Source organism: Mytilus californianus, unplaced genomic scaffold (genome assembly GCF_021869535.1).
Source record: "Mytilus californianus isolate M0D057914Y unplaced genomic scaffold, xbMytCali1.0.p SCAF_12, whole genome shotgun sequence".
Lineage (NCBI taxonomy): Eukaryota > Metazoa > Mollusca > Bivalvia > Mytilida > Mytilidae > Mytilus > Mytilus californianus.
The window spans coordinates 27,801,292-27,824,235 of record NW_026262604.1 but is presented as its reverse complement, the minus strand read 5'-3'; the positions used below and the strand labels follow the sequence as shown (position 1 = coordinate 27,824,235).

The 22,944-nt window shown below is 31.3% G+C and overlaps 1 protein-coding gene and 1 long non-coding RNA gene across 6 annotated transcripts in view; one reads left to right on the top strand and one right to left on the bottom strand.

Moving 5' to 3' along the window:
• The window catches only part of LOC127721653 (uncharacterized), a 36,442-nt gene extending 17,317 nt beyond the window's left edge, over nt 1-19,125 (bottom strand). For 2 of the 5 annotated variants that reach the window (XR_007991374.1, XR_007991371.1), the window contains exons 1-2: nt 5,583-5,974; nt 2,749-2,917 (exon numbers count right to left, since the gene is read on the bottom strand). This is a non-coding gene — a long non-coding RNA (uncharacterized LOC127721653). Of the gene's footprint in view, nt 1-2,748; nt 2,918-5,582; nt 5,984-19,102 lie in introns of those variants that run through there. The other 3 variants (XR_007991372.1, XR_007991376.1, XR_007991375.1) reach the window with 3 other exon arrangements.
• The window catches only part of LOC127722375 (uncharacterized), a 175,759-nt gene extending 153,240 nt beyond the window's left edge, over nt 1-22,519 (top strand). The window contains exon 5 of the mRNA XM_052229253.1: nt 21,987-22,519. Coding sequence (XP_052085213.1) covers nt 21,987-22,519 — 533 coding nt within the window. The remainder of the gene's footprint in view (nt 1-21,986) is intronic.
• The last annotated feature ends 425 nt before the right edge of the window (nt 22,520-22,944 follow it).

Genomic DNA, 22,944 nt, shown 5'->3' with positions numbered 1-22,944 from the left:
AGCAATTATTACAAAGTATTAGAAAAGTATTGTTTAATATTGGCCCCCAATTCCTAAACAGTTAGGGTCATAACCCCGCAATTCAATTCCAACCTTCCTTTTTAGCTCACCTGGCCCACAGGGCCAAGTGAGCTTTTCTCATCACTTGGCGTCCATCATCCTGTGTCCTGCGTCCGTAAACTTTTACAAAAATCTTCTCCTCTGAAACTACTGAGCCAAATTTGACCAAACTTGGCCACAATCATCATTAGGGTATCTAGTTTAAAAAATGTGTCCGATGACCCCGCCAACCAACCAAGATGGCCGCCATGGCTAAAAATAGAACATGGGGGTAAAATGTAGATTTTGGCTTATATCTCTGAACCCAAAGCATAAAGAGTAAACCTGATTGGGTAAAACTAATAATCAGGTCAAGATCTATCTGCCCTGAAATTTTCAGACAAATCTGACAACCTGTTGTTGGGTTGCTGCCCCTGAATTGGTAATTTTAAGCAAATTTTGCAGTTTTTGGTTATTATCTTGAATATTATTATAGATAGAAATAAACTGTAAACAGCAATAATGTTCAGCAAAGTAAGATCTACAAATAAGTCATATGACTAAAATTGTCAGTCGACCCCTTTAGGAGTTATTGCCCTTTATAGTCAATTTTTAACAATTTTTCGTAAATTTTTGTCATCTTTTACAAAAATCTTCTTCTCTGAAACTACTGAGACAAATTTAACCATACTTGGCCATAATCATTATAAGGGTATCTAGTTTAAAAAGATGTGTCCGATGACCCCACCTTCCAACCATCATGGCCGACTTAAAAATAGAACATAGGGGTAAAATGCAGTTTTCGGTTTATATCTCTGAAACTGAAGCATTTAGAGCAAATCTGACAGTGGCAAAAATGTTCATCAGATTTAGATTTATCTGCCCTGAAATTTTCAGACAAATCCGACAACCGGTTGTTGGGTTGCTGCCCCTGAGTTAGTAATTTTACAGAAATTTTGCAGTTTTTTATTATTATCTTAGATATCATTATAATATCTAATATCTAATACTATTAATTATGATTTTAACCTTATTTTATATGATTTCAAAAGCATCAGTAAATACAGGTAAGCGACACAGGCTCTTGAGAGCCTCTAGTTTGGTATGGAACCTTGTAGTACAATTTCAGAAAGATCCATACACTTACACACAAGTTATATTGTCTGGAAACTAGTAAAAAGCTTATTTTGACCCCTTTTTAGGCACTTAATTCCTAAACTGTTGGGACCATAACCCCCAAAATCAATTCCAACCTTCCTTTTGTGGTTTCAAACCTTGTGTTTAAATTTCATAGAGATCCATTCACTGAAACTAAAGTTATTGTCCGGAAACTAAGTGTCTTACGACGACGCGGACATAAACGACGACGTGATACCAATATACGACTGCAAATTTTTTTTGAAGTCGTATAAAAAACAACATTAAGTCATTAACTCTTGATGTTTAGTAAATCTTGATTTCCTGTTAAATAGGCAAAATTGTTTAAATACACCATTTATAGGCATGTTGTGGAATCTCAATAAATACTTATGATTGCAATGTTCGTTTAATCGTCGTTGTAGCTATGAAATCTATACAATAACGTCATTCACTACAACATTAGGGTTACAACGTTACCATAGTTCAATGTTAGTACTTCGCGTATACTATTTTAAGACAAGGAAATATTAACTCATGAACACAATATGTTGTCATTTGTGTTACAAACCATACTTCATCGATTTAATAAAAGAACAGCTTTTCAATGTACCTCGCCAATTGATGGATATACATGTATAAAATTTGCTATCAAAAAGCAAAAAAATATGTATGTTCTTTTAACCTTTTTCATAAATTATAAATAATCTAAAAGAAATGAAGACGTGTGTGGGATTGCTTGCAATGCAATTTTTCTTACAATATCCATTTCCAAGAGGCATAACTCCTGTAAACATATTTGATCAGCACTTATTTTTTAACTCATAAAAGCCTATGCTGATATAGACCTACATGTATAGTTTGAATTACATGTATGGTATCTGACAAAAAAATGTAACCATAACAGTGCTTTACTGGTTATCTTCCATAGAATTTATATTTCAAAGTGAAGTAATTCCTGTATAAATAATTTATCCAAGACATAACTGGTATATATAATAAACCTTTGGTATACATAAATATTATTGGAAGTTTTGGTCCTCGGTCATCGGTGCTCTTCAGCTTTGTACTTGTTTTGGCTTTCAAACTTTTTTCATCTGAGCGTCACTGGTTGGTCTTGTGTGGACAAGACGCACGTCTGGCGTATTGAATTTTAAGCCTAGTACCTTTTGTTAGCTATTATTCGTGTATTTCTTTGTCCTATATGTTCTCCCATTTATTTGTATTGTGGTCCTGTCATGTGATGTTGTCGTTTTGGTGTTTTGTTTGATGTTGCCATAAAAGCGGGAGGTTTGGCATGCCACAAAACCAGGTTCAACCCACCATTTTTTTCTTAAAATGTCCTGTACCAAGTCAGGAAAATGGCCATTGTTATATTAAAGTTCGTTTCTGTGTGTGTTACGTCGTTTTTTCCTCTTATATTTCATGTGTTTCCCTCAGTTTTAGTTTGTAACCCGGATTTGTTTTTATCTCTATCGATTTATGAGTTTTGAACAGCGGTATACTACTGTTGCCTTTATTTTACATGAATAAACAAAATATTTAAACAAAGTTATCCTTTTCATTACATACCTCTCATCACAAAATAATTATTGCCTGCTGCTCCTTATATGCACATAAATCAATATGACAATCTATGAATCCATTATATAATCTAGAAAGCAATGCCTCAAATGAATTCTGTTCTGTTGCTTAGATTCTTCTACTTCTTGAAGTACAAAATGTACTTTCATTGAAAATGCTAAAAGAAATAATGTATGACATGTACAAATGTATAATAAAATGAAGTTACAATATTAATATATCTGCCAAATTTATTGCCTTAAAATTTTTTATATGACAAAATTGGCTTATTTTGATCTATTTTCATCCTAGACCCCCCGCCCCCACCACCACCACACACACACACACATAAAAAACAAATTATAGCTCCCTTAAGGGGAAGGTTTGGCACCAATAAACTAGTCTGACTCCACCACATCCTGTATGTTCCTGTTCCAAGTCAGGAGCCTGTAATTCAGCGGTTCAAGTTGTCGTTTGTTCACTTTGTTGCTGTATATCATATTTGTTTATTTGTTCCTTGTTTTGTTATAAATCATTACATGTATCAGTCTGTTAGTTTCCTCATTTGCATTGTTTTACATTTGTCATTTTCATTAAATGTCTTTTATAGCTGACTTTGTGGTATGGGCTTTGCTCATTGTTGAAGTCATCTTGTACCATAACTTATTATAGTTGTTAACTTCTATGTCATTTGATCTCTGGTGGAGAATTGGACTCTTCTCAATGGCAATCATACATCATTTGTACATGTACATGTACCACATCTTCTTATTTTTATATTCACATTAAAGTATATGTAAAGTAGACCATTCATGCACTCTAGGGGTCCACTTCTTATAATGTACAACTTCAACCAGGTGATAAGACCTGCCGCTGTAATAGCCTGGGTCATATTTTTCAGCTTAAAAATATGTGAATAGGTGTGGAAAACTATCAGAAGTATAATACATGTATGACATGTATGATAAGGCTGAGAATTACTAGATGTTTATTGTTATAGTACTCAGTAATAGTAGTCTCAGACTCAGGATAATTAAGGCTTATTGTACTTGTCATATGCAAAGCCCTGTAATTTTCTTAGTTGCAAGTCTTGTTTTGCATAGTTAACATAACATAAGGAATTTGAGCCTCAGATTTGAGCTTTAATCAAATGTGATGATTTTCTCGGTAATGCCAGAATGTTATTCTTGTTCACTCCAGTATGTCCTGGAATCACTCATCATGCTCATAATTAAAATTTGGAAAAGGTTACATGTACATTATTACCTACGCAATGTATGAAAAGGTATATATATACATTTTTTAAATCTAAATTTAATGAAAAGGGGGGAGTAATCGATCCTGGTATCGGGTCCGTTCGCGCCCAATACACGTTCGCACCCTACACATTCGCACCCCACACGTTCGCCCCCTAGGTCCGTTCGCACCCTTTTTTTTTATTCAAAAACCTGATAAATTTTTATATGTTTTGTAGATGTTTCTATCAAAATATTTTTATTTTCATAAATAAAAATTTGGGAATTTTTAAATGAAATATTGTTTTAAATTGATATGATGGTTAATTATTAAATGTTAATTATGTATGATTACTGCTAATTGGTATTTATACACAGCCTAATTTGGTGTTGTTGTTGAGTGTTTAAAAATCGTGATTGTTGTCATGGTTGTTTTAACTTGCTTTAAATGTAAATACTGCATGTATTTAGCTTGGTATGAGTAAAAGTTTGAAAATAAAAAACATGAAAGATAATTGTTTTTAACAGCTTGGCTCCTTTGATCTCATGTGTGTCAGAATCTCACTTTATTCATAAACAATGAAAAAAATATTTATTGCAATACACTATCCAAAACATGATTACGAATTATTCAACACATAAAAAAAACATTGTCAGAATCCCATTTCCTTTTGAAACAATAAAAAAGAAATATTTATACCAATACACTAACCAAAACATGATTAAGATTTTATCAACACCTAAAAAAACGTTGTCAGAATCTCACTTTATTTAGAAACAATGAACAAAAATAATTTATATATATATATATATAGATATATATAGAGCAATACACTTACCTAAACATGATTAAAAATTATTCAACACAAAAATAAAATACTGGTCGTCAGAATCTCACTTTATTTAGAAACAATGAATAAATATATATTTATAGCAATACATTTAACAAAACTCGTTTACAAATTATTAAACACAAAACCAATAAAAATTGGGCGCAAACGTGTAGGATGCGAACGTGTAGGGTGGGAAAGTGAAAGGGGGGTGAACGTGATTGGGCGCGAACGGACACGGATTCATTGATCCCCAGGGGCACCCTTATCTATTAATTGTAAAATAGCTACTAATTGCTAAAGAGATTATAAAGTCTTCTGCACAGTGTCATGGTTTTAAAACAACTGATAAACAAATACAAATATCACACACCATAAGACACGATTATGCAGGTCAGCATCAGTTAAAGTAATTAAGTAAATTATTAAGTTCTGTAGTGACATTAGATAAACAATTTCAATACATTACATCAAGTATATGATGCCCCCCCCCCCTTTCCAAGTTTGTCTTATTGTCAAAGGGTTTACAAATTATATGGTTATTTTGGATGTATTTGTGTCTTAATCCTGTAACATTCTCATTCTGACATATAAACAGATAATGAAACGGATTACCCAATGCAATTATATTTATATTACAATATCGTTCTCAGACTCAGCCTCAGGTTTACAATTATGTGAAATATCTACAGTCAAATAGTTTTTCGTGAAAAATAAAGCACACACATCTTCCTGCTTTTATCCAATAATTAAACAAAATGTGCATGATAATATTTACCTTTCGTTGTGCTTTTAGGGTACGTAAAACTATCCATCAAAACAAAAACACTTTCGCTGTTTCGTTGCGTTGACTTTCTATAAATTTTCTATGTTTCGTTCCCCGGTTTCTTCCAGTTAATCGACAAGTCACCCATTTCAATTTATCCGTTTATAATAAATTTTGATTCACCAGTTTGAAAAACCAAAGTTCTTTGTATCATCTATCTCTCTCCATTCAGACTTTTTAAATGACAACAGCAGATCGCGTGAGCGTCCATGGATTTTGCGTCATAGTATAAAAAAACGGTAACGGTGATTGTACGACTTTGCCCCCCGCAGAGCTATAGAAAAACAGTACATTAACGGGTGTTACACGGACTCTTTTTAGATGATACACGGACTCTTTTTAGTTTTTACACGGACACTTTTTATGAATAGATTCACTCGTGCATGATCAGTGAGTTCATGGGCACTTTAACTTTCAATTAGATTTGAACTTTTTGGTTCACCGACATATTTCCTGTCTTTTTATTAAACAAAATATTTACGTTAGCATCAATATCTTTTTTCAAACATTTTCAGTAAAATACTATTCATATCAGTACACTAAGGGATTAGACATTTAACTTCAAAAAAGGAGGGGGGGGGGGGGAGGGGTGTGTATGGTTTTCTCCTTAAAAAAAGATATTTTGATCCCAAATTTTATGAGAAAAAATTTACTATGGTCAAGCAGATGACAAATTAATGTTCTGCATGATTCCTGATTTTCCGAATACCGTATAGTGCTAATTTAAACAAAAATATTTGGGTGAGGGCGTTGAAAAGTAAATAGTTAATATACTCAGAAAAGAACATACCGCCCCATTTATGAAGCAAAATAATCGGTCAATAAATGTTTTCTTCAATATATGGACATGAATAGTATTTTGGACAATGCTGAAAGTAAAGAAATGATGATACCGACGTTCATATTTCAATAAAAAAAGACAGGAAATAAGTAAATAAAAATCGAATCTTATCAAAAGATAAAATCCCTATCAACTCACCAATGCACGATTGATCCTATAAAAAAAGTGTTCGTGTAATACACGTCCAAATAAGCAGCAAATCTAGAAGAAAATCATTCAACTTATGTCATCAATTGTGGACGGTAAGCTGCGATTGGATCATATAGTAACACGTGTTTAATCCCGATCAACACTTGCAAATCTAGAGACATTATGAATTTAAAAAAAAAATCGAAAGTTCAAAAAAGGGGTGTTACAACCCCCGGGACCCCCACCACTAAATATTGAATTCATGTATTTGGCAACAAACGTGCGATTTTTACGATTAGGGGGAATGGGGGGATGGAATGGCACATTCTGCATTTTTTCATCAAAATAAAGATCACAGTCTGTTTATTTTAAATTAAATTAGGCCCCCCTCCCCGCTTTCCGTTTCATCCATAAAAATCAAACGTCAGCTTACTTACCACTAAAATATTTCTTTAATATATTACTGTTTTACGAAGTTGCATTTTAAAAAGTCTTAAATGTGTACAACATTCATCTTTTACTTGAAATGGTTCTTTTTTTATCAAATTATTAGATTCCTGATTTTTTTCTTGAAAAAAACTCTCGGTTGAAGGAAAATGAAAAAAAAATGTGTTTATACTATAACTTACATTTACTGCTTTATGGCTATCTAAGTTTCTCGAATGTTTAGTCTTGCAAAATGTATTATTACTTTCTTGAAACGTCGTACAAGTCAGATACAAAACAAAAGTAACAAAAAAACAGGCCGGAAACAACCTGCCGTATAGTTTTCCTGCACTTGTAGTCAGGTCAAGGTCCTCGGCTATCGCCTCGGACCTTGACCTGACTACTCGTGCAGAAAAACTATCCGGCAACGGTTGTTACCGGCCTGTTTCTTTGTTACCTTTGTATTGTATCTAATACAAAGATTTCCGAGTTTCCGTATTCGACGTACATTTGTACCATGCAAGCTTTCGTACATTTACGTATATATATATATATGATGGTCTGGAATCAAGATTGGGGTTTAAGAATATAGAAAATAATGACAAAAAGTGCAAAATAAAGAACAAAAAAATAAAGAACAGATACTAAAAAAAGCAGAAATATGGAATAAAGAATCAGAGAATAAATATTGGGATTATTGATAAAAAAAAAAAGAATTGAGTGCACTTTCCTGTTTGAGAAATACACTATATAGATAATGAATGAAAAAATGTATGTGATAATTAAATGACAAATTTTGACATTTTCTCAAAACATTTTTTTTTAAATGCCCTTTAAAACATATGAAAACATATGAAAATCATATGTTTTTCATATGTTTACAAACATATGTAAACATATTTTTTAAAACATATGAAAACATATGTTTGCTTCCATATGTTTTCATATGTTTCAAAACATATGTAAACATATGTTTGTAAACATATGTTTTTCATATGTTTGGGACAAACATATGAAAAACATATGAAAATCATATGTTTTTCATATGTTTTGAAAACATATGAAAAACATATGTTGCAATTTTTCCTGTGTAATAATAATAATAATAATTATTATAATAATAATAATAATAAATTTAAACCAAATTTCATTGCATTTAATTGTATTTAATGAATTTTCATTTTAAAGTTACTTATCACACAGAAAAATAAAGAGTGTTAAAAGATCTTGAGTTGAATCTTGCTTTTAAAAAAAAAGATAAGTAATTGCAAAATGCGAACTTTTGTCTAAATCGAAGATTAAAATCGTACTTTGAAACGATTACTTTTAGTTTGATTGATCGGTCTGTCGTTCTTATTTATATCTTTATGCTAACTAATTTGTTGTCGAAACTCAACGTACCATGTAGTCTTTTATAATTACTACTACATAGGAAAAATTGCAACATATGTTTTCATATGTTTAACATATGTTTTTCATATGTTTGAAAACATATGTAAACATATGTTTAGGCCCGACATGAAAACGTATGTTTTCGAACATATGAAAAACATATGGAAAACATATGAAAAACATATGTTTTTAAAATCATATGAAAAACATATGTTTTTCATACATGTAAACATATGAAAAACATATGTTTTTCATATGTTTTTTACAAACATATGTTTTTCATATGTTTTCATACCTGGCCTAAACATATGTTTTCATATGTTTGTCCTAAACATATGTTTTCATATGTTTGGCCCAAACATATGTTTTCATATGATTTTATCTTGGTCTTAAATATATTTATTTTTTATATGTTTTTAATTGTTCAAATGCATTTATTTTCTCATAGATTCTTAACATGGTTTTTATATATATGTATTTTTTTTTTTGCGATAGGTTTTTAAGGGTAATGTTTTGATGTTTTTTAATATGTTTTTCTTTAATTTGTCATCTTTTTTTTCTGTCAGGAACTCATTTTGAGTGTAAATACTTCATTGTGATGAGTTGTTGCTATAAAAAGTAAAAAACCCAAAATACCAAATTCCACAGAAAATACATGGCAAAATCAAAAGCTCAAACAAATAAAAAACAATAAGTGCTCCATAATTTTTATATAAAGTAGAACTTTTTTTTATTAAGTTGTTGTCTCTTCTATTTCATATTTTTGTCTCTTTGACATACATTGTACCATATTTCTATTGTCTATATTCTATTTTCATATGTGTGTCTCTTTGACATACCCCATTTCTATTGTCTATATTATATTTTCATATGTTTGTCTCTTTGACATACTCCATTTCTATTGTCTATATTATATTTTCATATGTGTGTCTCTTTGACATACATGTGTACTCCATTTCTATTGTCTATACTATATTTTCCAATGATGTATGAGATATTTCTATTGCTATATCACCATACACAGATATGTAATTGTCTACACTGCTGGCTAATACTGGTGCATGTGTATGCAGCTGCTTTTTGGAAATATCCTGTATGATTAAGAAAGACAACTAGATTGACTTTGAGCTCAATATTGTATTAATTAAAAATTAATGTTCTTTGGTTCTGTTTCTTTACTTTTCAGTTCCTGCAAGTAGAAATAAAAGAACAGAGTTTCAATGTCCACCTAGTTGCACATTTTTAGCTCACCTGGCCCGAAGGGCCAAGTGAGCTATTCTCATCACTTGGCACCTGTTGTCGTCGTCCGGATTCGTCGTTAACTTTTTACATTTTTAACTTCTTCTAGAGAACCACTGAATGGATTGGAACAAAATATGGCATGAATGTTCCTTATGAGGTGCTGACCAAGTGTTGTTACTTTGTTGCCGATCCATCATCCAAGATGGCCGCCAGCAGGGGACTTAGTTTAACATAGGACCCTATGGGAAATACATACAAATGTCTTCTTTTAGAGAACCACTGAATGGAATGAAACCAAACATAGCATGAATGTTCCTTATTAGGTGCTGACCTAGTGTTGTTACTTTGTAGCCGATCCATCATCCAAGATGGCCACCAGCGGGGGCTTAGTTTAACAAAGGACCCTACGGGAAATACATTCAAATGTCTTCTTTTAGAGAACCACTGAATGGAATGAAAGCAAACATAGCAATAGTAAACCAAATTTGGCCTCAAACATTATTATAAGTATCTGTTATGATTTTTATCTTTTTTTATATGATTTCAAAAACCCAAGTAGAGTGAGGTGAGCGACACAGGCTCTTGAGAGCCTCTAGTTTATCTATCAAGGGGCAATATTAACATGATTAAAAAAAAAAACAAAATATTTATAAGTAAAAAATGTGCTTGGGGGAAAAAAAGGTTCTTTTTCTTGTATACTAAATATTTCAAACTGACCTTCAAGGGCATTTCTATAATGGTATACTATAAGTTTAATAAAATAAATTGAGAGCATTTACGAGGCCATTTTCCATAAATTTAATATTTCCAAGAGGCATAACTCTTTTCAAAAAATTCAATTGGCCATCATATTACAACTGCCAGTTGGACATTTACACCTTACAATAATTCCATACACCAAATATAGTAAGTATAACTTATTGCTTATATTACCTGAGGTATTGACTTGACCACAAAAACTTTCTGACAGAGTAGACAGACACTAGCTACAGGACCTTGCAAGGTACCCACATACTAAGTAAATAGAAATATCCTATTACCATGATTACTATAAATAATATTAATAAGAGAGAAATTAACATTACAAAAAAACTTTAACCACAGACTGAACCTAAACTTTAGGACAGCGACGCCGCCCCTGGCAGAATCTAGGATCACTGTCTCGCTTTCACGAAATAAATTTGCAAGCTTGACAAAAAGCAGAACTTGTATTTCAGAAATAAAAATTCTATGCAATTATTAATACTTATATGCTGTTATGGTCCTACATATTCTTGTGTGTTCAATATTTTGGCATTACACAAAGTCATGCTTTCTTAGACTGTTTGAAATGACAAATGTTTTGTTGTTACATTAATTGATTAAATCTGTTGAAGGTGAATTGATAGATATTTTAGTTTGGAAAAAAAAACATAATTTTTGCATCTTTTATTATTTTGTTATTTCTTTTTAAGTGCTTGTTGATGAGTCCAGCCCTTTCTGGCTGATTTTGACATTTGTTTCTTATGTTGGGTGCTGTCTGCCATACTGTGTGTAGTTTTATTTTTTTCATTGGTTCACATGTTTTCATCCTTATACAAGTTATAGCCATAATTGGTTACTTTATGGTATGGATAATGATCATTGTTTATGGCTGTACAGTGACCAGCAAATGTTTACATCTTCGTCCTTTGGTTTTTTAATTGATAGTTGTCACATTGAAAATCATACATGTACCTCATCTCCTTATACATGTTATATCTATATGCTGGTTCATAAAAAATCTTAAAAGGAAATTATTCAATTGTTATATGTTTGAAAACTCTTTCCTATAATGCAAAAACAATAATTGATTGATTTTTCTAGCTTATTTTAATGTTCAGTGGCAAATGTTTTATGTATATTCAAGACGAGAACAACTTTTAAATATACAATTCATAATACATTGTAATATAAGCAAATGCTTTATTTTAACTTCTGACATCTCATGCGTGTGTGTGTGTGGAGCAGAAGAAGGATTCCTTGATAAAATTGAGAATGGAAATGGGGAATGTGTCAAAGAAACAACAACCCGACCATAGAGCAGACAACAACCGAAGGCCACCAAATTGATGCATACTTGACATCAGAAAGACATAAATAAACAACAGTATACATGGTATACATGCTGTAACATGTACAATTACACTTGAAAAAGTTTTAAATAGATAACATGAAATTATTTAAATTAACTGCAATTCTACAGATGAACTTACTTTGATACCAGTTCTTTTTGCCTAACATCCGCACCTACATGTACACCAGTGATTTTAATACTGTACTTTCCTTTCATTTGGTAACCATGGTAACAAGCTAAAATTGTAAATCTTAATTTAATCCAGAAGTCCAGACAAAAACAAGATCATTTTTGTAGACGTAGTATGAACTGTTGCTCACTAATTTATATTTTTACTTTTGAGTGAATGGAAACAATATGCAACAAACAACAAAAAGATCAAAAGTGTAACTAATATTAATAATATATGTATAGCCTAAGCCCGTCTCAGTATAGTATGAACTTTTTCTAATATAAAATGATCTATTCTGCTGTCTACAGTTTAAAATAAAATGCTCCCCAGGGCGCAGTTTGATACGACCAACAGATGGGGCAAGTATTGACACAATATTCAAGCTTGATACAGCTCTGAATTTGGTTTGAGATTAAATATTTGACACAGCATACATGGAATAGGTTTCTGACACAGAATGAATGTGGTCTAAGAAGTTAAAAATTTTAAATTAGACATTTACCTGTTATGGTCCAATATCCTAAATCTAAATACATGGTTAGATTCAGCATATAAAAGAACCCCAAGAATTCAATTTTTTGATGAAATCAAACAAAGTTTAATTATGGACCCTTTTGAACTCAATGTGGACCAATTTGATAACGGAGCCCAAAAATCAAAAATCTAAATACATGGTTAGATTCAGCATATCAAGGAACCCCATATATTCAATTTTTGTTAAACTCAAACAAAGTTAAATTTTGCACCCGATTTGGACCAACTCGAAAACTGGGCCCATAATCAAAAGTCTATATACATGTTTAGATTCAGCATATCAAAGAACCCCAAGAATTCAATTTTGTTAAAATCAAACTAAGTTTTATATTGGACCCTTTGGACCTTAATGTAGACCAATTTGAAAACAGGACCAAAAATTAAAAATCTAAATACACGGTTAGATTTGGCATATCAAAGAACCCCAATAATTCAATTTTTGATGAAATCAAACAAAGTTTAATTTTGGACCCTTTGGACCTCAATGAGGACCAATTTAAAAACGGGACACAAAATCCAAAAACTTAATACACTGTTAGATTCAGCATATCAAAGAATCCCTCATATTCAATTTTTGTTGAAATCAAACAAAGTTTAACTTTGGACCAACTTGAAAACTGGACCCAAAATCAAAAATCTATATACATGTTAAGATTCAGCATATCAATGCAAAGAACCCCAAGAATTCAATTTTTGTTAAAATCAAACTAAGTTTAATTTTGGACCCTTTGGACCTTCATGTAGACCAATTTGAAAACGGAACCAAAAATTAAAAATCTAAATACACGGTTAGATTCGGCATATCAAAGAACCCCAATAATTCAATTTTTGCTGAAATCAAACAAAGTTTAATTTTGGACCCTATGGACCTCAATGTGGACCAATTTAAAAACGGGACCCAAAATCCAAAAACTGAATACATGGTTGGATTCAGCATATTAAAAAAAACCAAGAATTCAAGAATAAAACCCCATTGAAATTGGTCAAGAAATAAGCAATTTATACAAAGTATTAGAAAAGTATTGTTATTGGCCCCTAATTCCTAAACAGTTAGGGTCATAACCCCCAAATTCAATTCCAACCTTCCTTTTTTGGTATGGAACCTTGTGGTACAATTTCAGAAAGATCCATACACTTACACACAAGTTATATTGTCTGGAAACTGGTAAAATGCTTTTTTTGACCCCTTTTTAGGCCCTTAATTCCTAAACTGTTGGGACCATAACCCCCAAAATCAATTCCAACCTTCCTTTTGTGGTTTCAAACCTTGTGTTTAAATTTCATAGAGATCCATTCACTGAAACTAAAGTTATTGTCCGGAAACTAAGTGTCTTTGGACGACGCGGACAACAACGACGACGTGAAACCAATATACGACTGCAAATTTTTTTTGCAGTCGTATAAAAAACAACATTAAGGCCTCAACTCTTGATGTTTAGTAAATCTTGATTTCCTGTTAAATAGGCAAAATTGTTTAAATACACCATTTATAGGCATGTTGTGGAATCTCAATAAATACTTATGATTGCAATGTTCGTTTAATCGTCGTTGTAGCTATGAAATCTATACAATAACGTCATTCACTACAACGTTACCATAGTTCAATGTTAGTACAATGTACTTCGCGTATACTATTTTCCGACAAGGAAATATTAACTCATGAACATAATATGTTGTCATTTGTGTTACCATCCATCAATTTTTGTCCATACTTCATGCATTTAATAAAAGAACAGCTTTTCAATGTACCTCGCCAATTGATGGATATACATGTATAAAATCTGCTATCAAAAAGCAAAAAATATGTATGTTCTTTTAACCTTTTTCATAAATTATAAATAATCTAAAAGAAATGAAGATGTGTGGGATTGCTTGCAATGCAATTTTTCTTACAATATCTATTTCCAAGAGGCATAACTCCTGTAAACATATATGATCAGCACTTATTTTCTAACTCATAAAAGCCTATGCTGATATAGACCTACATGTATGGTATGAATTACAAAAATATCTGACAAAAAATGTAACCATAACAGTGCTTTACTGGTTATCTTCCATAGAATTTACATTTCAAAGTGAAGTAATTCCTGTATAAATAATTTATCCAAGACATTACTGGTATATATAATAAACCTTTGGTATACATAAATATTACATGAATAAACAAAATATTTAAACAGTTATCCTTTTCATTACATACCTCTCATCACAAAATAATTATTGCCTGCTGCTCCTTATATGCACATAAATCAATATGACAATCTATGAATCCATTATATAATCTAGAAACCAATGCCTCAAATGAATTCTGTTCTGTTGCTTAGATTCTTCTACTTCTTGAAGTACAAAATGTACTTTCATTGAAAATGCTAAAAGAAATAATGTATGACATGTACAAATGTATAATAAAATGAAGTTACAATATTAATATATCTGCCAAATTTATTGCCTTAAATATTTTTATATGACAAAATTGGCTTATTTTGATCTTTTAAAACAAGAACAACAGATCTAGACTTGCCCTGAAAAAAAATTAACTATATAAAAAGTATTAAACTATTTGAATGTTATAATCCATCTTATGTTAATTGTTTATTAAATCCATATGACCGTTGTATGAAGTGATGAATCAAAGTGGTTAAATCTGCTTTGTACGTATACAGATCTGATGTCAGATGAGTTAAGCCTTTTCACACTAGTACTCAGTAAAAGTAGTCTCAGACTCAGGATAATTAAGGCTTATTGTACTTGTCATATGTAAAGCCCTGTAATTTTCTTAGTTGCAAGTATTGATTTGCCTTAAGAGCTTTAATCAAATGTGATGATTTTCCACGGTAATGCTAGAATGTGATTCTTGTCCGCTCCAGCATGTCCTGGAATCACTCATAATTAAAATTTGGAAAAGGTTACATCAGAGACATATAATACAAGAGATTCGCAACTCTAGTAGAGTCTATATAACAGCCAATGAAATGACGTGGCCACCGGAAAGCCGATTAATCCGATGGATTTATGGGTAATAACCCGTATTGTTGTGTAAAAGGTTCTACGCCTCACGATTTTTCTAATATGCCGATACCTTTCACAGCTAAAGCATGCAAGTATATTTAAAAGTTACAAAAAACTAATTCTAATAATTTGTTATTGATAAAATGTGTTCTAATGATGAGATTAATCAAATACAAACAAAGTTAAAACTCGGCCCATTTTACTTCACCTATTGCCGTAGAAACCATTTGATCTCCCAATTTTTTTCTTAAAACTTGAAAATATGCCAATAAATATATAATTTTATGGGCCAATAGTACTCCCAAATGTTGTTTCGTGAAAATAAGACTATTTTCGTAAAATTTGATCCAACAATGTGGCGATTTTTTCTGATTGATACCCGCAATTTTTTATTAAACTGGCTAAATATTGAAATTGTTCATGGACAAAAGTTTCCTTAAATCAGTCCTTCTTTTTTGTGCACTTTGAAATTTATAGCCTGCATTTTGTTAGACATTTTATTCATTTTTCATTCTGTTTATAGCAAAGTTGTTTATTTTCTCCTATTCTGAAGTCATTGTTTTTTTCTTCTTTTTAGGGTGCCAAAGATGAACGAATGCAGTAAATTTACAAAAGGAGTAAAATTTTCCTAGTAAAGGAAACCTTCTGCTGGTCGTAATATTATGAATGAGCTTCATATGCATCTGTTGTCGTTTCAGACTACGCTTCTCGTTCGAAACATGAACCTAATTCATTTTTAAATTAAAATCGTATTGAGGACATTTCACGGCAATGGTGACTGCAAAAGATATATATATATATATATATATATATATACAAGTCTAAATTGAAAACAACGTTCAAACCTATGATTGCGTTGGATAAAAACCGCAATTTTTATACGTGTGCATGCAAAACAAATTTCTTGGTAGAGGGGTCTAAATACAGCACAAACAACATTTTCCAAAAGACCAAATGAGTGAAAAAGTATATTTTAACAAAACGCATTTGACTAGCAGGTCGAACAACTGATGTTCTTAAACCCTGCTGCCTGCCATTGGCGATTGCCAAATAAACGGATCACAAGATGTAACAAAACAGATCTTATTATTAAATTGTTACTAAACAGAAAACAATAAACTTGCGGAAAAGATGGTATACCGCAAACATGAGGTGCAAAAATTTGTACACCATATCCGGATTTCGACAATTAATGTCTCTTTAGTGATGTTAGGAATCGAAACGGTATTTGGAAGGCCATATAATTTACCTCAATTTAGGATAGACTCTTGAATTTTGAAAGAGTCAAAATAGGATGAACGGATCATATAAACCCGAAGGCAAATATAATACAAGCCCAAACGAAAAAATATAAACAAGTCTAAATTGAAAACAACGTTCAAACCTATGATTGCGTTGGATAAAAACTGCAATTTTTATACGTGTGCATGCAAAACAAATTTCCTGGTAGAGGGATCTAAATACAGCACATTCAACATTTTCCAAAAGACCAAATGAGTGAAAAAGTATATTTTAACAAAAGGCATTTGACTAGCAGGTCGAACAACTGATGTTCTTAAACCCTGCTGACTGCCATTGGCGATTGCCAAATAAACGGATCACAAGATGTAACAAAACAGATCTTATTATTAAATTATTACTAAACAGAAAACAATAAACTTGCGGAAAAGATGGTATACCGCAAACATGAAGTGCAAGAATTTGTACACCATATCCGGATTTCGACAATTAATGTCTCTTCAGTAATGTTAGGAATCGAAACGGTATTTGGAAGGCCATATAATTTACCTCAATTTAGGATAGACTCTTGAATTTTGAAAGAGTCAATATATATATATATTTGATAATAAAAGATTTTATTTACACCAAGGATTTGTATATGTATACACATAAACAATCTTACTTTTAAATTGCCATCTCTTTACCCCAGAATAAAAAGACAAAAACCGCTATAAATGATTAAAAGACAAAAACCACTACAAATGATTGTCTCGTGATAACAAGGTTATAAAATACTTTTTAAATAGTGTCTTCCGTGTTGCTTTGATGTATGACCTGTGTTTTTTTTATAGATTTTTTGTTGCTTCGAGGACACACATATCCATCTATGTATGCAGTATTGTCAATTGTTTTTGTTGGTGGGTCTCTCGCTTATGTTTTCGCCCTTTTCACTATCAACAAAGAGTTCGTTATCAGTTTATTCAACTAGGAGTATATCTAAGTCGTAACTATTAAGATTGTCATCCCACGAAATTAAGATTGTCATCCCACGAAATTAAGATTGTCATCCCACGAAATAAAATCGGAATTTTCCATATTGCGTGCACATGAATGAAGCTTTATTCAAATGAGAAATTAATTGTAATTTTCTTAAATATTAATTCTCAATACACACTTCGAACATGAAGAAACCATAAATTTACCGACAATCATTTAAAAAAACAACTCAATGCAAGCCTATATGATAAAACTGTCAAACAACCATTTACCGACAATCCTACAGAAAAAAAACTCAATGAAAGCCCAATAAATGAGGAATATAAAAATACAACTCAATGCAAGCCTATATGATAAAACTGTCAAACAACCATTTACCGACAATCCTACAGAAAAAAAACTCAATGAAAGCCCAATAAATGAGGAATATAAAAAAAATAAAATTTTAATAATTTATTAAATATCAAGAATAAAAAACAAAGCCTATCATGATTAACAATTAATTAACAAATAAATTAAGTTTTTTTCCATATTAATTAATTATACATTTTGTGACTTGTATTTTTGGAAAGAGTGTGGACACCTGTGGTGTGACAACTTCTTGTTTACAAGGTGTCAATTAAAACTCATTATTTATAACATGTTCGTGATTTACCTGGTCATCGAATAATTCAAACCTAATATACATGTCACACTGTGAAATTATGTCTCCCAGACAGGTGTATATTCAACAGAAACCCATTATGTAACTATCAAATAAAATGAACTCTGACACAATTTATCAAGTGTTAATTATTTAATATCAGTTTTTTTTTATACAATATCAAATTATGTCTCTTTTTCAATAATACAAATCTAAAATCAAAATTACATTAAAATAAATAATTATATATGTACTCAAATTATATTTAATTAATTATGATAAATTTAACACTGAAACAATTTATGTTATGCTTAAACATTCGTCCTTACTTCGAGTACTTTTAATACTTTTATTAATGACTTTATTACCTAAGGAGATCTCGCGATGTTAAACTAGTGGCCGCGTGTTATTACGGGATTTCGCCGAGTTGCGAATCTCTTGTATTATATGTCTCTGGTTACATGTACATTATTACCTACGCAATGTATGAAAAGGTATATACATTTTTTAAATCTAAGTTAAATGAAAAGGGGGGAGTAACTGATCCCCAGGGGCACCCTTATCTATTAATTGTAAAATAGCTACTAATTGCTAAAGAGATTATAAAGTCGTCTGCACAGTGTCATGCCCCATGTTTTTAAAACAACTGATAAACAAATACAAATATCAGGTTTACATATATCTAGTCAAATAGTTTTTCGTGAAAAATAAAGCACACACATCTTCCTGCTTTTATCCAATAATTAAACAAAATGTGCATAATAATATTTACCTTTCGTTGTGCTTTTAGGGTACATAAAACAACCATCAAAACAAAATCACTTTCGCTGTTTCGTTGCGTTGACTTTCTATAAATTTTCTATGTTTCGTTCCCCGGTTTCTTCCAGTTAATCGACAAGTCACCCATTTCAATTTATCTGCTTATGATAAATTTTGATTCACCATTTTGAAAAACCAAAGTTCTTTGTATCATCTTGTCTCTGTCCATTCAAACTTTTTAAATGACAACAGCGATCGCGTGAGCGTCCATGGATTTTGCGTCATAAAATAATAAATGGTAACGGTGAAAAGATTTCCGGGTTTCCGTATTCGACGCACCATGCAAGCTTTCGTACATTTACGTATATATATATATATGATGGTCTGGAATCAAGATTGGGGTTTAAGAATATAGAAAATAATGACAAAAAGTGCAAAATAAAGAAAAAAAAATAAAGAACAGATACTAAAAAAAGCAGAAATATGGAATAAAGAATCATAGAGAATAATGGGATTATTGATAAAAAAAAAGAATTGAGAATAAAGAACAAACTAAATAAAGAATATTTATTCATATTATTATTTAATATTTATAACTCATTCATTTATTTTACATTATGTTCCATTCAGAATTAGATAGCTCTGCTGTGGGGGTCACATAGCCTGAGGGCTGACATGCTTATATCATCATGATGATGTGGGATTTAGTGGGAAGAGTAGAAAGTGCACTTTCCTGTTTGAGAAATACACTATATAGATAATGAATGAAAAAAATGTATGTGATAATTAAATGACAAATTTTGACATTTTCTCAAAACATTTTTTTTTACATGTCCTTTAAAACATATGAAAACATATGAAAATCATATGTTTTTCATATGTTTACAAACATATGTAAACATATTTTTTAAAACATATGAAAACATATGTTTGCTTCCATATGTTTCCATATGTTTCAAAACATATGTAAACATATGTTTGTAAACATATGTTTTTCATATGTTTGGGACAAACATATGAAAAACATATGAAAATCATATGTTTTTCATATGTTTTGAAAACATATGAAAAACATATGTTGCAATTTTTCCTGTGTACAACAACTACTATTTTAACCAATAAAGATAATAAAAATGAAAATTCACCGTTTGCATTTTTACGGACATATTCCTGGACAAGTATTTGGCCTATACTCAACTTAGCACAGGGGAAAAGCATATGATGATAATAATGATGCATGATCTGGTTTTAACCCACCATTTCTTTGGAAAATGCCTGTACAAAGTCAGGAATATGGCAGTTGTTGTTCACTTTGATTGATAGCGTTTGATTTTATAATTTTTTATGGACTGCCCCTTTTTGAATTTGCCCTAGAGTACGGTATTTTTGTTATACTTGTGTTCCCTGCCAAAAATAAAGAGGTTTTTATTTAGATTATTTTGATTAAAATCAACACATTGTAAAGCTTAAGTCTGCGTTTCTTCTTCAGAACAAAATCAGAATATTTGAAACTTGATAAATAAGAAAAATAAACTGGTAGGCAGTTAATTGAAAACTCAGGTTGAAAATTATAAATAACAAATATTTGTGTTTGTATTCAAAGCTTTTCCAGATCAGTTTATGTCCATATTTATTGAAAAAGTGATTGAAGTGAAATACAAATATTTACCTGAATATTTTCATAGATGGATATATTGGTAACGACCATTACTTTGAAATCCTGTCAAAAGTTTTCAGGAAAGAAGATGAAAATATAACATTCTACTGACGATGAGTGCCAAAAAAAATACCAATTTCATGTTGACCCTTTTTGGAAGGGAAGCTAACAATTTGTTTTGAATGCCACAAGGAATTCATTTAAGACATTCATTCAAATAAAATGTTTCAGTTCACTTCGTTTTATTTTGAGGTGTAGAAATCTCAAGTAAAGTAGTAGTTTGGACCAATACAATACATTTTTTACCCCAAAATGCCTTTTGTAATTTATCCTTACTGATAAAATTGTTTGATTGATTTTTGTTCAAATTTACCGATATAGGTTGATATTCATATTGTCCTATAATCAAAACGTTTTTATCTAATGAACTTTTATGTTTAGAAGCAAATGGAGAATGGAGTTCCTGGAAATTTTGTGAGGTGAACTGCGTTCGTGAGGATAAAACCGAAGGTATACAGAGGAGATGGAGAAAATGTAATGGTGCAAAATGCTCTGGCCCAGAAATAGAAGAGAGACCATGCTAAAAGCCGGGAATATGCAAAGGTATTTAAACGTCATTTTCTCGACGTATAATGTATTTGAGTTCATCCCTTGCTTTAAGTCATTCAACTCTACGCGCATGTAGCAATACAGTTCACACATCGTTATTCAGACTATACATTTCAAACGCACTTACAGGCATTGAGTACAGACAGATTCTCCTTTCTGAAGCACTTTAGATAAGCCAGTATTTTATTACATTTGTAAGTTTTGATTACTTCCGAGTTATTTGTTGTTGATTTTCTTCTTTTTCGAGTAATTTCATTGTAGTCCTTCGACATTGTATATAATTGTTTGTTCTAATAGTATACCTTACTTTATTTTTAACATTTGAAACCTTCCTATGCTTCAATCAACATATTTACTTATTTCGTCATAAGATAATCTATCAACACAATTTCGTCATATAACCTTACCTTTCAACTGATTTTTTTATCAGCTTCTATGTCATTTGGTATCTGGTGAAGAGTTGTCTCATTGGCATACATACCACATCTTCTTGTTTCTATAATTACTGTTTATTCATTTATTTAGCTGATAACATAGCTTATATCATTTGGTTGTTTATTTTATTTAACTAATTATTAAAACAATGACATATTGCGGAAAGATAAAAAGAAGATTCCTGTTGTTATTTCAGGAATGAGACCAAGGAAACTGCTATGTAAATGCCCAAAGAGGTTAATTAATACAAAATGGCACGTCCTTGATGGAAAAAATATAACGAATTCAGAAGTAAAGAAAATTGTCCTCGAAGATTTCAACAAGAATGTAAAATCCGAGATCACGGTTGACAAGAAAACTGTATCAAAAGAGGAACGAAAGAAACACTCCTCGGTAAACAAAAGAAAATCTGCACAATCTATAGGATGGGGCTGCATTGTTTTTGTCATTCTTCCAATGGGTTTCCTTATTGCCATAGACATACTTAACTGCTGTATTCACTTCCAAACTTACCTTGGTCGAAGGAAAAGAAATCGAATTAGAGCAATTTCTAACATTCAAGATCAGAGCGATAGCTCAAAGCCTCTGCAAGAAAATGTCAGTATCACCAAGAAATTTTATGCCAGCAAATTTGGCAATAATTTTCATCCTGACGAAATGAAACAAGAAACATATCAGAGAATACAGGAAGACCAGCACAGCAGAATGGAATGGATGCAGTACATCTAATTTTTCATCATGTCATATTTTAAACTGCGCTCATGAGAGTGATGTTCTTTCCTTAACGAACAGTATGAATAATATAGAAATGTAGTACTCTATGCGAATAAACACATAGTTTGTAAATAAAGACTTCTTTTAAAATTATCATGATTTGCATGCCAAACTGGATTTTCTGGGGGTATACATCCATTAAAACACGAACCTAAAACAACAAAACTCTAACAACAACGTCAATAGGTCAACATACAATCAGTCTTTATAATTGAAAAATTTCCGTACCACAAGTCGAGTTGTAAATTGCCTAATCAAGATAAGATGTTTAAAACTTTAAAATGATACATAAAAAAGAAAAACAAGTTAAGAAACACTTGCATGAATATATATAGATAGATAATACAACGACTGACGAAAAATTTTGACATGTGCAGTTG